At 53.7% G+C, this 15,650-nt stretch overlaps 4 protein-coding genes across 4 annotated transcripts; 1 reads left to right on the top strand and 3 right to left on the bottom strand.

Moving 5' to 3' along the window:
* Positions 1-576: 576 nt before the first annotated feature.
* MYCTH_53112 (uncharacterized protein) lies at positions 577-1,890 on the bottom strand (the record flags this gene model as incomplete). The annotated part of the gene is made up of 1 exon (XM_003663837.1): positions 577-1,890. One exon carries the CDS (start codon positions 1,888-1,890, stop codon positions 577-579), a length of 1,314 nt encoding a protein of 437 aa, XP_003663885.1.
* A 2,639-nt stretch (positions 1,891-4,529) lies between these two features.
* On the bottom strand, positions 4,530-6,632 carry MYCTH_2306113 (uncharacterized protein). Its single transcript, XM_003663836.1, has 6 exons — positions 6,244-6,632; positions 5,905-6,131; positions 5,658-5,797; positions 5,510-5,601; positions 5,321-5,434; positions 4,530-5,237 (listed from the first exon to the last, which is right to left on the bottom strand). The coding sequence occupies exons 1-6, from the start codon at positions 6,376-6,378 to the stop codon at positions 4,767-4,769; spliced, it is 1,179 nt and encodes a 392-aa protein (XP_003663884.1). The 5' UTR covers positions 6,379-6,632; the 3' UTR covers positions 4,530-4,766.
* Positions 6,633-8,100: 1,468 nt separating this feature from the next.
* On the top strand, positions 8,101-10,470 carry MYCTH_2306112 (uncharacterized protein). The gene is made up of 3 exons (XM_003663835.1): positions 8,101-8,371; positions 8,457-10,061; positions 10,155-10,470. Exons 1-3 carry the CDS (start codon positions 8,338-8,340, stop codon positions 10,208-10,210), a joined length of 1,695 nt encoding a protein of 564 aa, XP_003663883.1. The 5' UTR covers positions 8,101-8,337; the 3' UTR covers positions 10,211-10,470.
* A 1,887-nt stretch (positions 10,471-12,357) lies between these two features.
* MYCTH_2127689 (uncharacterized protein) lies at positions 12,358-14,643 on the bottom strand (the record flags this gene model as incomplete). Its single annotated transcript, XM_003663834.1, has 5 exons — positions 12,358-12,462; positions 12,540-12,956; positions 13,075-13,293; positions 14,058-14,134; positions 14,202-14,643. 5 exons carry the CDS (start codon positions 14,641-14,643, stop codon positions 12,358-12,360), a joined length of 1,260 nt encoding a protein of 419 aa, XP_003663882.1.
* Between the last annotated feature and the right edge of the window lie 1,007 nt (positions 14,644-15,650).

The following is a 15,650-nucleotide window of genomic DNA, read 5'->3' as shown; positions in this document are numbered from 1 at the left end:
TTTGCATCGTATTCGTTCGAATTTGCCCTGCGTTTCGGAGTGACAAATGACGGGTATCTTGCTTTGGACTTTGGACCTGAAGCCGCCGATCGCAACTGAGGCACATAATTACAGGGGAACAAGAGAGAGGGGGGAGACAACGGAACAAAAGGGATACAGGGGAACCGATAGAAAGACAAGCAACACTAGATAGCTTAGGTAGAAATGCCACATTTGTAGATAGCTATTTGTCTGTTCTCCCTTCCTGACCACAGATTATCCTGCCATCGCGCTTGACTTACCAGGACTTGCCTTCTGAGTATTACCTTCTAGGATTAACGCTCACTACTATGATATAACGGCCCCCCATTGTTACAAAGCCTGCTCCTGTCGAAGATCGGTACGCGGCAAGCTCGCACATTGCCCGTTCGTCACATGATACGTACGCACTGACGACCGGACAATTGAGCAGAAGTTGGAACTGGCGCAAGGTTAATACCGTACCCTCTTCGTTTTCATTTCATTTTTTTATTCGATTCTTAGGTTTGTTTTAAAATCTCTTCAACAGGATTGGCAGTCGATGAGCTCTCACGTTCCTTATTTTCCCCGTCTCTTGAGCGTGTACCGATACGAATAGTGTCCCTTGATATCCTTGGCCATGATCTTCATGGCGATCACGTCGTTGGCGTCGACGCCCTGCTCGATGATGCCCGCCTGCACCGCCAGATCGGCGTACTTCTTGGCCCTCTTGTCGTCGCCCAGGTAGTTGAAGTTGAGCGCCGCCAGCTCGTACGCCTCGGCCAGCTTGGCGTGCAGGCGGTCCTCCTCGTACAGCTTTAGGAAGCGCTCGATCGTGGCAAAGTCCACCTTGGTGCTATCGGGATTCCGCAGTTCGCCGCGGATCCTCAGGATCTCCTTGAGCCGCTTGTCCCCCTGCGCGGCCTTGCCCCCCTTGGGCCCGCCGGGCGGGCTGCACGCGCTGCACGGGCACCCCTTGCTGTCCGGGAAGCCGCGGTACTGGCGTACCCAGGAGGCCCTCTGCTCGCGCGGTAGGAAGGGGTCGACGTAAGCGACGGTCAGCTCCTCGCCCTCCTGGACGCGGCGGGCGACGGTGGCGCGCAGGGCGAAGGAGGCGTCGATGAAGGTGGCCACGTTGGGCCGGCAGTCGTGCTGGAAGACGGCCACCTCCGGGTAGTTGACGTAGTGCCGGGAGTGCTCCTCGGAGTTCATCTGCCGGTAGCTGACGTAGCCCAGGTCGATCTCGAACGGGTGCGCCAGCACAATGTCCTCGACCGAGCGCCGGTTGGTGCCCTCGCTGTCGCCGGGGCGGGCGCGCTGCTTGTCGAACACGGCGCGGGTGGCCTCGGGCAGGAAGGAGACGGCGGCCTCGAGGAGGCGGTCGCGCTCCTTTCGCTTGGTGACGTCCTCGAAGAAGGACTTGTGCACCGCGAGCACGGGCGACCAGGCCATGAGGGGCTTGCCGCGGCGGATGTTCTTCGTGGCGGTCACGCCAGAGCCCTTGTTGGGTATGTCGGTGGTCTTGAAGGGGACGGGATCTTGCAGGTAATTGTTCTCGCCGCGGTTGAGGTGCTGCTCGATGCGCTCAAACTTCTGGAAATCGTCGGTTCTGGTGACGGCCACGAGACCTCGCCCATTGGCGATGCGACGGTTGGTGTAGACGCAGTAGGATCCCGAACAGATTCTCGAATCCCACCATCCCTCGACCGGGGGTGTTTGGGTGGTGGGAGCTGTGGCATTATCGGTGTAGATGTCCACGTTTTGGATGGTTTCGTAGGCCAGGCCGTCTGCCGAGCCCCCTTCTGCTTCGGCATTGGCATCCGCTGCTGTGGCCAGCGGTGCGAGCAGTCCGAAGAAGAGCACCCGGGCCCACGACAGCTGGCGCCGCGCCATTTTCTTTTTATTTTCTTTTTCTTTTTCTTTTTCTTTTTTTTTTTTTTTGAGTTGAGATCCCCAACTGTCGGAATGAGTGGGTTACCAGATTCTCACAAAAGCTAGAAGCGGCCCTGCGGATGGTGAGACGGGAATGCGATTAGTTTTCCTTGGACCTGTCGGACATCAAGCTCTCTCCCGGCGTCAGCCTTTGAATTGTTTGCAACATGAGGAATCCGGCGGGTTATGACGTTACATGGCTCGCATAAGGCAACGTGGCCTAGACATACTATATCGAGGGTTATAATGCAACTACGGAGGAGGTAGTTTTCGTGTTTGGTTCCCAATCCCAAGGTGTTCCAGACGTACTCCGTATATTCCTTAGGTTGCCATCCGAGCGGTAACACGGCAATGATTGGCGCGTGCGGCAACTGCCTAAATTCCGTGTTACTCCTGCTCGTGCCATACTTTTTTATCCGAGAACAATCTTGAACCGAAACCACTGCATCTCCAGAACGCAGGCGCACACAGCAGAGACAGAGAGAATTCAGCCGGTTCAACTCAATCACACCCTTGCCAAGTTCTTGATAAATCACCAGATTCATTCTGCGGCTACTGCAATTGGCCGCAAACTCATCAGTGCGTGGCACAACTCCACATTCCGAAAATGTCGAGTGGCATCTAATAACCAAGTCAAGAAACAAAATTAAGGTTCCAGTGAAGGTTTCTTCTTGGCCCCTGTCCATGACGCGTCCGGTGAATTGGGAGTCGTCCCAACCAAGGCGCAGTGTCTCGAGCCCAGGGCATTTACACATTTGCAAACCTGATGCAGAACACGGAGGAATGTGCATCTGTTCACGGAATCCATGGATCTGAACGAAGACTCAAACCTCGAGCGCCTAATTATGCCGTATAACCAGTACCTAGAGGCTGATCAGCATGCAAGTTAGCGGCAGTGAAAGAGCAAGACGTCGGCAAAGGATAATGTGGTGTGAAGTCGGAAGGACGAGGCCTGAAGGCTACCACACCCTGGATACGTCTCGAGGTGCTGCAGCGAGCTGAGGAAAGAAGAGTCGTCGATAGGCCCAGTTGCAAATAATTACATGTTAGCGACTAATTATTACTTAATTAATTACGAAGGGGACCGGAAGGAGAAGCTTTTGGATGGTTAAAACTTGGTTTGGGGACGATGGTGCACAACACCGAGTCTAGCGAACTAATTAGGCTAATGACTTTCACGCCTGGCGACTTGCTTCAGTCCCAGCGGCTTCCCCCTGTTGCTGTCGAGAGCTCCTCCGATCGTCTAACAGGCCATTGCTCAAAGCTGAGGCAGATGTGCAATGGAGTGTTAGGGCTGAATTTTTTTTCTCTTTTTATTTCCTTTCCTTGTTAAGGGACTTATAATTAAAGTAAGTACCCATCGCCCTCGAGTTCCCCTGACCGTCCACCGATCCATTTTTCCTTTCTTTTCCCATCGCCCTTAAAACTGAATCGCTCGACATGATGTCCAGCTCGCTCTCGTCCTCTCCTCATATCTACGATCGATTGAATCTATGAAAAGAAGTACAAACATGCCTCACCTTAGACCTGCCGCTCGTGCTATTTATGCTGCGATGTTGCCAAGGCCACCCAACAACTCAGTCTACATCTTCGGAGCTTAGACTGCAAGGCTCATGATCACCACTAAAATTAGTATACATATGAACACCTGGATATCTGAGGTGCTGGCAAACAAAGTGTCCGACCGCATCCGGCAGCACACGAGCAACCGGGAACTCGACGTTGGTGCCCATACAGGGCTTGACATGGTTGCGCACGGAAAGACGCGACAGCCGTATATAGGTATGTACGGCCCGACTTGTCGAAGTACCGCCGTAGTGTTCAAGGCACAGCCGCTCCGTTGCCCGAGAAGCCTGCCGTTGATCAGGCTCTCAAGCTGATCTCGGTGTGATCGGGCCGGTATTCGGATCGAGTCGTGGGAAAGACGCGGGAGATCGATGTGTAAGAGAAGATGGCGTGCGCAATAGATCAGGGCGGAGAGGTTCCAAGTATGCTGCGAGGGGTCTCTCAAACGGAGATCCGTCTCGGCGAAGCCTCATGACGCCGCCGAAGTAGACAGGCAAGTGAGAGCGAGCTTGGCCGTCTCAGATCGGTTCGGAGCTAGGAAGCCTGTGAGCTGTAACAGGGCGTCTTGGTCACACGGATTCGGCCGACGTCGAAGCGTCCTCGTCTTCTTAGCTAGACCCCCATATCCTCGCTCTCTACGTCGTGTACGCTCGAGTCGTCCTCGTTCGTCGTACCCTAACCTCCCTCCTGCTCCTCCTCGTCCCAGAAACGCTAAATTTAAGTCGTCGTCACCGAGCGCCTCGCCTCTAGTGTGCCAGGCGAAAGGTGGTCATGGGAAAGAAGGGACGCCCTTGGCCTCTCTCTCGCTCCAACCCCTCTATTTGACTATGCTCGCTTCGTCTACTCTTTCGCTTGCAACTTGACACGCTGGGTCTTCATCGATGATCTCCGGCACAGAGAAGCCCGGGCGGGGATCCAGGAGGTTTTAATTAAATGTGACCAGATGCGGGAACGGATGTCGGGGTCCGGTCTGGGCTGATCGATCTCAGGGGTAGGGAAGGGGGTGAATTCGGGACAGACGAACTCGAAGTATTCTGGGTGGGTATTCGTATAATTACTAGATTAGGAACGGCTGGCCACAAACAAGCCCAGCCTTCAGGGCGGCCTGCACCCAATACCTGCATATCAGCGGGCTCAAGCAGTTGAAGAACAACGGTCTTGTACGGCGATCGATCCGAGAATACAAACAAATAAACAAACAAACAAAAAGAAATTCCGGTACCAGTAGCGGCGACAGGTACATGTCGGAGCCTCTAGACGCCGGTCGGTCGTTATGCGACGACGAATCCACGTTGAGCCACGGGCTTGGGATGCGAAGCAGGCACACCCGACTCCGACGGTGACGGACCCCATCCGGCCTGTTCCTTGACCGATCCAGACTCAGACTCGACGGCAACCTCACGGGTCACGACGATGTTTCTGCCGTTGGTCTGCGCCCCGTTTTCGCACAGGATCCGCTCATCGCTGTCCCAGGCAGTCACGGTGTCATCATGGGCACCGGTCTTGTTACTCCGGTTCCTCTGACTTCGGAGTGGGTAGCTGCCTCCACCTCCACCGATCGTCCTGCCTTCATAGGGCGTCACGTGGTTGCTCTTGTGCGAGGAAAATAAGACGCTGAGGCCGATCTTGTTGCAGAAGGCTCGGATTGGTGGTTGCAGTATCGGCAGGTTGGAGACGACAATGGAGACGAACTCCTCCCGGATTGCCCACTCGCTACCGGTAACGGCGCCTTCGGGGCCGGACTGCAAGAAGCAGGCACATCAGTTTGGTCCCGAGTCTTCTGAAGGGTTTATGGTGGGTCGACATGAGACGCGGGACGGCTTACAGTGAGAATGACGACTCCACGGATGATGGCCGCCATGATGACGAAGAGGACTCCAGAGAAGAGCACGGTCAAGGAGATCTTCTTCTTTACGCTGATGTTTGTAGACCAGAGCAGCTGTTTGTTTTGAGGTTCAAGTGATGAGCGAAAGCTGGCCACGGGCACGGGAAAAGATGGTCGAGCAGCACATACCGGCAGGGGGATGGAGAGCAAGTACAGGTCTGTGAGGATATCGGGGATCAAGACCGAGAGGACGTAGAGTTTAGAGTTGGTGGGTTGACAGACTGCCACGTCAGTATGAAATGTTCCGATGTTCATGGTGTCGAAGGATAAACCTTACTTCCCGGATCAGGATAGATCTGCCAGTACTTTGACATGGGCCGACAGCCGAAAAGGAGCAATAGAGTTGTGATGACCCATGTCACACCGATAAAGACATATGCGATATAGACGCGGATTTGCAGGTGCGCGAGGTTCGTACTGTCTCTCACTGATTAGCGCGGATGTCAAAGGGCCACCAAAAAAAAAGAAAAGAAAAGAAAAGAAAAGAAAAGACATGAAACCGGGGGCTCGATCTAATTACTCACGTTAACCTAGAGTAAAAGACGGCGACGCAGGCCTTGATACACCAAAGACTGGCGGCGTAGAGGACCCAGCCAAAAACCTGGATCTTGGATCCCAGGACGCGGTCCTTGTATTCTTGGGAGTCGGGAGAGAGAGAAGCACGCTGCTCGTCGGTCATGTAGCTGTTGGTCAAGCCATGGGCCTTCTCGACGACGAAAATTGCCGCTACCAAGTCAATTATACAGAGGATCTGTCGCGGGGTTAGTCGAGGCTGGCCAATTGAGGCACTGGGGCTGGGCCGTTGCAGAGCAACGTTGGGTAGAGGTTAGGTAGGTGAGGGAATTAAGGCAGTTTTGACTTACGCCGGCCACCGGCATAAGATAGTCATCGAGCTGCAATCCGCGGAAGCCGACATTTCTCACGCGCACTAAGGTCCGGCAAGCGATGATGAACAGAACCAATGAGAGAAGCGTGAAAGCTTCAGCATTCTGGGCCATTTGCGGGTGGACAAAGAAGGACACCCAAACAGCTGCAATGGCTGTTCGTGTGGTGCTCGGCTGGCTTAAGGATTGCGATCCGTGGAACGACGAACGGGCAACAAAAGACGAAGAAGCTCTGCCGCCTCCTTCTTCGCTTCTTCCTCTCGACCTTCGAGATACATAAAGCGGTTTCGAGTATGGAGGAGGAAGCTGTGTCGCTGGGGCCGAGACTCGCAGATCTGCATGAACAAAACCTTTCTCGTTTGTCTCGGCTGTCTGTGTGTTTTCAACTTCTCCCGGGTAGCATACCGAGTAGTGTAATGAATTATAGCGTGGTGCGTGGGTCTCCCCGTCAAGTTTCCATTGGCAGCATGCACTACGCTAAGATACTCACATAATGTTGGGCTTAACACTAAGTCTGGGTAACTTTGCCTCAACAGGCATTCGGACCAGGGCGTCTTGACTTTCATGCGCGCTCTTGCTCTGGCGGGGTTTCAGCGTTGTTCTCGGTCCCCTGGATTACTACAGTAAACGGACTTGCGCAGAATAAGCTCGCTCAGCAAGCTCCACCACAGACAGGGTCAAGGTCGGTTGTCTGTCGGCACTTAACGTTACGGAGTTGCTCCGTGATGCGTTAGCGCATTTCTCTCCTGCGGAGAACCGGTGTGAGAGGAGACCGGACTCTATCCACTATTTATACGGATGTAGTCTAGTGTAGTGTGGGCTCCGGGGGATCCCCTCTAAGGAGGAAAGGATGGAGGTTTAATTGTGAGCCCGGGGAGACCTCCCGAAAGCTTCGAAAAAGAGAGGTGGAGCAAGGTGGAGCCATCGTTTGCTCTTCCATACCTCCGTACTTTACAGCCCTTTTCATCCAGACTGTGTATTGTGCGCAGTAGATAGTTATCTTTGCCCTCAATGTCGTACAGTAGCCAAGTGGGTTGAATCAAACTGAAACACGGTTCGGCTATCTTGCAGTCCAGGGCATATCTCACGGTTTGATCCCGTGCTCTGGAACGTCATATACATGGGCACCGGTATCAGTAGATGCCGAGAAACGAATGCCGAATACTACACTGCCAATTGACCAATAGTGTACTGTATTGTACGTACTGTACAGTACATAAGGATCAACAAACCACGAAAACACGCTAGCGAGGTCGTTCAATTCGCTAACTGAACCTGGCTAGTCCCATGCATCAGGCACGAGGATACCCTTGACAATAGAGTCCTCGGGTATGGCGGAAAGCGTTACTATGTACTATTCCGTTGCTCCCCACGCGTGCATTTTGGCGATTACGAAGCCCCTCTTACTTTGTAGACTCGAGTGTTGTGCGCAGAACGACAGATACCTAGTAGGTAAGGTCGCTTGTCGCATACTCGGGAGTTCCTTGTTATAGAGGGCCCTAAAAGCACTCGTTGGATGCTGGTTCCTCCGTCGAGTCGGATGATATTTTTAGGCATGGTAATTGAAACTCAATCGATTAAGGTCGGCAAACTATTGAGTTTCTGGTACCTATTTAGGTAGAAAAGATGAACTTGGCGATGATGCTGACATCCAGTCTTGCTCCCCTACACTACTGTGTACTACGTAATGGCCCCAGTCATTTAGTTAAAGCCCCCCTTCCATCTGGCCGAGAACTCGGGTACACATACTAGTAACTACTCGTACGGTTACATTAGTCGACCTAACTGCACGTTTCACATGCACGTACCCCGGACTGCGCATATTAGTGTACTATAGTAGAACGTTGCGGAAGTGGTTGGCTTCTTCCCCTTCGCGAGATCGTTGATCTCTGCCGTTTGAGGTTTTAGCCCCCAATATCGCCCAACATTCCATCCTTGTCTGTCCTCCTTGATTCCAAGCATCGACCTCCTCTCATCCTCGGTTAAGAAACCGAGAAAAAGCAAAGTTACGATCATAGCCCTTCAAGGACAAAATAAGCATATCCTGGTAAAAACGTGTCGACTTTTAACGCGATGGCTTCCGAATATGATTTCGTGGTGGTTGGAAGTAGGTTAATACTTTGTTTTGCTGGGTTTCCTTCCATGTTACCTTTGATCGTTAAATGGGGACCTAACCATTCCGTGCGACACAGGCGGACCTGCGGGCTGTGCGCTCGCGTACGGTTTGGTTCACTCGGCTAAAAAGCCCAAGGTTCTCCTGCTCGAGGCCGGTGGCAAAAATGGAGATCCCAACCTCCGCGTCGACGGGCAGCGTTGGTTGACCTTCACCAACAAAGACGTCAACTGGGGCTACAAGACGACACCCCAGACTCACTGCGCCGGGCGCGAGCTCGACTACTCTAGGGGTCTCGGTCTCGGCGGATCTAGCGCCATCAACTTTGGCGTCTTCACCGTCGGCGCCCGCGACGACTACGATGAGTGGGCACGCATCGTCGGCGACGACGCCTTCCGCTGGGAGCACGCCCAGGCACGGCTGAAGCGCCTGGAGAACTTCCAGTCCAACCCCCCGGCGGGCGTCAGCAGCAAGTACGCGGCACCCAAGCCCTCGGACCATGGCTCGGCCGGCCCTCTCCGCGTCGGCTACGCGGCCGAGTGTGAGGCCGACCTCGTCCCGCTGCTCGACGCCTTCGAGCGGGCCGGCTATCCCCTGAATCCCGACCACAACTCCGGCAACCCGATCGGTATGTCCTTGCTGATCAGCTCGGCGCACAAGGGCCTCCGCTCCACGTCGCACGACTTGCTGGTACCATACCCGGAGAACCTCACCGTCGTGACCGAGGCGCCCGTGCAGCGCGTCTTGCTGGACGGCAAGAGGGCCGTCGGCGTGGAGGCGAACGGGAAGCGGTACCTGGCTTCCAAGGAGGTCATCATGACCGCCGGCTCGCTCGACACCCCGCGGATCCTCATGCACTCCGGCATCGGGCCGAAGGAGCAGCTCGAGAAGTACAACATCCCCGTCGTCCATCCTTGCGCCGCTATCGGCCAGGGTCTGCGAGACCACGCCTTCGTCCCGCTCGTCTATACCCGCAGGGAGGGTAGCACGGACCGCGCCAGCTTCTACGGCAACCAGGCGGCCATGGATGCCGCCCTGGAGGAGTGGAAGCAGCACCGCACGGGGCCTTGGACCAAGTTCGCCACCGAGATGGCCATCGGCTACTTCAAGTCGGACGCGATCGCGTCCTCGGCCGAGTTCAAGTCGCTCCCCGCGGACGAGCAGCGGTACCTCAACGCCGAGACGGTGCCGCACTACGAGGTCTTCACCCACTTCCCCATCCACTGGTTCCTGCCGGGCTTCCGGAACGAGGACCTCAACTACTCGTGCCTCCTCGTCTTCCTGTACAACGCCCAGGCGCGCGGGACCGTGACGCTGCAGTCGTCCGACCCCGACGTGCCCCTGCTCTTCGACCCCAACTTCCTCGCGCACCCCTTCGACCGCCGCAGCGCCATCGAGGCCCTCCGCGAGGTCCTGCGCTTCACCAGGACGGAGGCCTACGCCAAGGACATCGTCTCCACCATCGCCGCGCCCAAGTCCGACTCGGACGAGGACCTGCTCGCCTACTGGGAGCAGACCATCGGATCGAGCTGGCACATGACCGGCACCGTCAAGATGGGCAAGCCGGGCGACGCCGACGCCGTCGTGGATAACAGCTTCCGGCTTATGGGCATCGACGGCCTGCGCGTTGCCGATATGAGCGTCGTCCCTGTGCTGGCGAGCTGCCACGTGCAAGCTGTTGCGTGTAAGTATAACAGTGCTCATTTCTGGTCCAACCTTTTTTTTTTTTTCTTGTGTGATGTGTGCAGAAAACACTGACCTGGACGTTGGGGCCCAGATATCACCGGCGCCACATGCGCTGAGAAGCTGGTGAAGGAGTATGGTCTCGAGTAAGAGAGTGCCAGAAGGAAAAGAAGAAGGGGGGGGAGCAGCAGGGCTAGGGCCCCAACTGTTTGTGTGTGTGTGCCAGAGCCGAAGGTAAAGGGGGTGACACCTTGGGGGGGGGGAAGCCATTTCTCGCTTAAGCCAAGGCAGCGGAACGGTTGCGCCATCATCCCTGCTGTTGCCAGAACCCGAAGCGGCTTTAGGAGGCCACAACAACACTACATGTCGCCGTCAGACCTGGTTCCTTGTCGTAACGCCCATCCTTGCTTAGAGGATGATGTTGCATTCCATCATTAGTTCCGTTCTACGATGTCGACTAAGATAACTGCCGAGCCACTGTTTATAGCTCGGAGCGGCGCCGAAAGGGCCTGCCTCGCATTTGCACGACTATTCGTCATTCTCTTACCCCTTATCCTCCCAGTTTTTGCCCCACTCGGATGTCTCCGGTCCAATGTCCGGTGTGTCTGGATTTTCTTGATACAGCCAGTGGGGGGCCCGGAGGGAGTGGGGGCGTCGTATATATAAATAATTGACAAGACGTTCCGATCTCCCAGGCCGAGCCGGAGTTGAGCTGTCAGAGGACACTTCCTAACGGTCCAGGAAGATTGCAACAACAAGGGACTCAATGACTTGATCATGGTTTGGCAGCAAACACGTCCTCATTCTCAGTCTCAGTCTGGGAGAGTCTCTGCCCTACACCAGGTAGGAAGGTTCAGCATCACAGATTGGTTCTTACGGATGAGAAGCCTCCATTGCCTCCTCATTCCCTCACCTTCCTGATAATACTCGGCTGCCAATGACGTTTCCTTTCTTAGCCATCCACTCTCCTCTCCACGTGTTCAGCACCGTTCACCGGGTTCTGCCATGCTGGCTTTACCGTCTTGGTGTGTAGTGTGACTTAAACGTAATGATCAGAAGAATATTTCACAATTACCCTCTAATGTTAATTACCCTCTAATGTTCGGTTAGAGTGCGAATGGCCTTAGTACCCTAGCTTCAGAGTCAGCGATCAGCGTTCCATAATCCGGCGTATCTCGTCAGTGTCTTAAGGTATTATTACATTCTACTTTGTCCAGAATCTCCTACGTTTCACTTACCAATGATGGCTAGCTAGAGGTTGCTTCTTTAACCTCGTGTTAGTGTGGTATTTAAATGTTGAGGGGGCGGAAAAGGGAGGTACCAGTCACGGCATCCCCGATGAAGTTGCGTCAATTTCCATACTACGAACCAGGGCTATGTAATTCCGGGAAAGAGCAAAGGGAGAGCGACTGAATACGGTGATCGGGCCATGGGGGTTAGTTGTAACAAAGAAGAGCGATAGGGCTAGTTGAGAATAGAGGGAAAACCTGCAACTTCAAAAGGGAATGAACATAATTACGCTAGAGAATCGCGAAATTTGAGAGACTCAAAGGGAAGTTGGCGCCGTATAGTGAACGAGGTTTATAATGTTGTTATGAAAAGGGTGAGCATTTTGCTACGAAGCAAGCGGCCGTTTTCCTTGGAAACGGAGGCAAGACTGTGGTGCTTACTGCCGGCAGAAAAAGATAGGTAGTGTGTATGCATTTGTGCCTCGGGCAGAAATGACACCGAGGTTGGGAGAGTGGAATTAGCTGCCTGAGGTACGGGTAGCAGGAATGCCGCGATTCCCTAGGCGGGAAACGACAAGTTGCGGCGGCAGATCTACGTGGAGTAAGATTGCTGTGGGAATCGAAAACTGTGTGGACTCAAGATAGAAACAGCGGAACATGGTCCACCTGGAGGCCGAAGAGAAACACCAACCTAAAATTATGCTCCGCTGTTGTTCGGTCTCGGAAACCAAAATTTAAGTAAGTCCAAAACATGGGCCATTGCCGACGTCTACCGGACCATCATATTGAGTTCAAAATGAACAACACCTGAGAGTTCATTGCAGCAGTAGCTTATTTCTAATAGTTAAGATCAAATACTGACATAACCATGTTCGCAGCTGGCTTGTCGAAAACATATAAAGTGTTGATACCCTATAGGATATCGATGAGTGTAATTAGTTCGCTTCTAACCTGCACCCCGCCGCGGGCGCGTGCCTCGCACTGGGCCGTCATCATGAAATCCCTCCCGCCAATGCCGGCAAAGTCTCGGATTTGGTCTCAATAATTATAAACTCGAACAACTTCAAGTTAGAAGATTCTCGTTTGGGGATCCTCGAATCTGTATCCCCAAAAGGAACACCACATGAACATGGAGCCCGAGATGCCCGCGCACAGCAGAAACACGACGGCGGCCTAATTAATTATTACAACCGGCGTTAGAAGACGTCGTCCAAAAAAAAGCCTCTTCCGCAAACACGAGGGAATCTCACCTTGCTCGAGCCATGAAAAGACTCCTGGTTGTACAGCGGAGCAGTCACGTAGACTACCAGCCCGACGAGGAACCCGATGATAGAATACGACATCATCATGGTCGGAGCCTGCCAGATAAAAACGAGGTTCCACCGCACCCGAGCAGACTCCAAGCCTCGAGTAAGCGGCAGCTCCGCGTCATCTTCCGTGCGCTGGACCGCCATCACCAAGGCTAGCTCCTGGACGAGCGAGAAGCCATGCTCGCGGCTGACCGAGTCGCTGACGGCCCGGAAGATGGAGGCCTGCGAGGACGCGAGGAGCACCGCCGAGAAGGACAGGATGAGCGAGCAATACCAAGCCGCGGGGCCGATCCAGTGCGGCTGTTGGCTGCCGTCCCACGAGAAGGAGCCGATGACGGCGGCGGCAAGAAGGGTTCCCTGGCGGTGGGCGTGTTAATAATATTTGCCAGGCATCAGTGGCCCCGTTCGTCCGGAGGAGATCTGATTGTTTGATGGACGCTTCAATACGGTATCTACCGGCACATTGCCCACTTACAGCGACTTGAACTATCTGGAATTCGGCAGACTTTCTCTCCCTCCATAGACGCAGCTTCTTGGCGATGACTTCGGGGTCGTCGCCATCCCTGACGCTGGCTGCAATGGAGCGCACCGGGAGAAGGGTCATCTGCCGGAAGAGCTGGTAGTATGGCAGCGTCACAGCTCTGGCGACGAGTTTCAGGGCGGCCGTACTCGCTCGCCACAGTGCCCTTGGAGTCTACCGTCGTTAGAGGTATTAATAGCGTTCATCCGGGGAGGTTTTCCTGCGCCGCCGGAGGGGGGCTCATGGGGGAATTCGCACCCGGTCTTTGTATCGGCGTGCTGTCTGCGCCATCAGCCGCCCTGTAATAAATAAGCTAAGGTAAGGGTAGGTCGCAATTCTGTGTTAAGAAGTAGACTAGGAAGGTGGGTAATTAATGAGCGACACCGTGAGGAGGACAGAGTTTCGGCTTGGGCTGTAAATGAATGCGGATAGCAGACCTGGGGCTACGAATCTATGATGGCTTTTTTGGGACTCGAAGACAACATCCCGCAGCCTTGTCGATGAGTTGGTTTATCGTTGCGGCCCAACCTGTTCATCAAAACGCACGCATTCGAGATTTGGCGCCACCCTTACGTTTTGAGAGTGACACGGCATCAGCCAGCACTCAGCACTCACACAGGCATCTTGCCCAATGGCACCTTCCACTGGTAGATCAGGTCTTGCAATACACATGTATTGATTGACGCGAACCATAATTTCGCTCGCCGTTTGGACCATTTCTGAGACCAGGCGGACCTGCTAGGTAGGCAGACTGAGGTGCCTAAGTCCTGAACACCCACATCTGTTGCGGAAGCATGTACGGATGTACTGTACTATTATTAATTACAATACAGGCCCCCCCCCCCCCGCCCCCGCCCCCGCCAAAAAAAAAAAAAAAAACCTAAACCCAAACCTCAGAGATCATAGAAGATATTCAATTCTTCAACGATATAGCGTACAAAATCGTGACAGTTATTGCCAACCTGGCTGTATTTGCCTCCGCACTTCGTCTTCATCTTCTCGAGTGCAGCATGGGCTGTTTGGCAAAGTGATTAGATTGACGACGCCCAAGGGAGAATTCAGTTTCTTGGGCACCTTCTCACCTGCTCTGTCAATCTCTACATCAGTCATATTGGTGTTGCCGACCTCCTCTTCTCCCACGTCCGCCCTCCAAATTTGCGACCTGGTGAGTCTCTGCATCGAGAGCGTCTTGGCATGCTTCCGGTCGGTGTGAAGCTCCCACAGATAGTCTCCCACTTGTACACCCCAGTGGGCGAGGCCGATATCGATGACGGTGGACACGTCGCTGTCGTCGTCGTCATAGTCGGCGTCGCTGTCGTCGTCGTCGTCGTCGTCGTCGAGGATTAAGGCGATCTCGACAACGGGTACTAGGACGAACCTGGAAAAAGCTCGCAAAGTCTTGCCCCGTTTGCCGCCCAGTTTGCGCTGCTTGATGAAGACTGGGCGGAGGGCTCTCTGATGGTTGGTTTCCACCAGGGGAATTGCCTGGACGGTCCCATCAAACGAATAGCTTGCGAAGGACATGTTGGAAGATCAAGCGCGAGGGTCAAGGAACTGCGCGACCGTACTTTGAAAGGACACGAAGGGTAGGCTATGAGACCATGTGAGGAAGGTAGGGACCATAGTCTTGGTGTTCGACCTCGCAATGTGCTGATTTATAACTCGATCGGACCGACCGGAAGGCTCTGTGTCTGCGGCTCTCAGGGCATTCGCGAAACTTCTTCCGTTGTCCCCTTGCCCTACGGGCATGGATAGGAGAACTGAAAGCGTGGAATCTGTCTTGTAGTGCCACGTGCTTGTCGCCCGTTAGGCACGTAAATCAGGTTACCTTATTTAGCTGGGCCAGGTAAATTAATTACATGGTCACATTGAAAAGTGGCATCCAACGCTATTAATCTCAGCCTCACTCCACCAAATTCTTTCTTCGAGGACGGTGATCCATCCAGCAGCCAGCGGGTTCACGAGCCTTTTACACGTCTCACGCTCAAATATGGCCCAGTCAGGCTTGAGGGATGGTGGTGAGATCGGCATGTTGGGCTGCAGCGTTCAGTGACCCTACCTAGCTATACCTGACCCTAAGCTGCTTCCACGACTCTTCCTCGCGAATCATCTGTGTACTGTCCGCACGTTAACGTACCCAGATATCTTATCAGCAAGCACCGCACTTCCCATCGCACTACAGTCCATTCATTAGCGTGACTAGAAATTTAGTGAGAGGCTTTGAACTGTTTTATCGAATAAGACCACCTATTCTTGTACCATATTATGATAAATTCCTAGGTACTTCGGAGAGCAGTACATCTTCCTATAATTAGAATGCTGGTGCATTTCATGAAACCTATCGTAACGAAGTTGGATATTATAGTAGGTAGACGACTTCCTAAAGAGTTATGGACTATGACTACTAGAAGGGTATATATATATGTCGAGTAGTAGGTAAGGGCCTACAAGGAAATTTTAAACCCTTTTTTTTAACGCTTGAAAGTTCTTGGAAGCTCCTACACAGTAATTCGATTGATCCACAGAAACGC

The sequence above is a fragment of the Thermothelomyces thermophilus genome, chromosome 4 (assembly GCF_000226095.1).
Source record: "Thermothelomyces thermophilus ATCC 42464 chromosome 4, complete sequence".
In the NCBI taxonomy this organism is placed as follows: Eukaryota; Fungi; Ascomycota; class Sordariomycetes; order Sordariales; family Chaetomiaceae; genus Thermothelomyces; species Thermothelomyces thermophilus.
This window is presented reverse-complemented; position numbering and strand designations above follow the sequence as displayed.

Bases quoted from the DNA above. Each gene is read 5' to 3' on its own strand.
- MYCTH_2306112 (XM_003663835.1), top strand. From the start codon at position 8,338: ATGGCTTCCGAATATGATTTCGTGGTGGTTGGAA. The intron at 8,372-8,456 runs GTAGGTTAATAC...CGTGCGACACAG, and splicing joins TGATTTCGTGGTGGTTGGAA to GCGGACCTGCGGGCTGTGCG. The intron at 10,062-10,154 runs GTAAGTATAACA...GTTGGGGCCCAG, and splicing joins CCACGTGCAAGCTGTTGCGT to ATATCACCGGCGCCACATGC.
- MYCTH_2306113 (XM_003663836.1), bottom strand. From the start codon at position 6,378: ATGGCCCAGAATGCTGAAGCTTTCACGCTTCTCTCATTGGTTCTGTTC. The intron at 5,602-5,657 runs GTAAGGTTTATC...CTGACGTGGCAG, and splicing joins GATCTATCCTGATCCGGGAA to TCTGTCAACCCACCAACTCT. The intron at 5,435-5,509 runs GTATGTGCTGCT...CAAAACAAACAG, and splicing joins TGCTCTCCATCCCCCTGCCG to CTGCTCTGGTCTACAAACAT.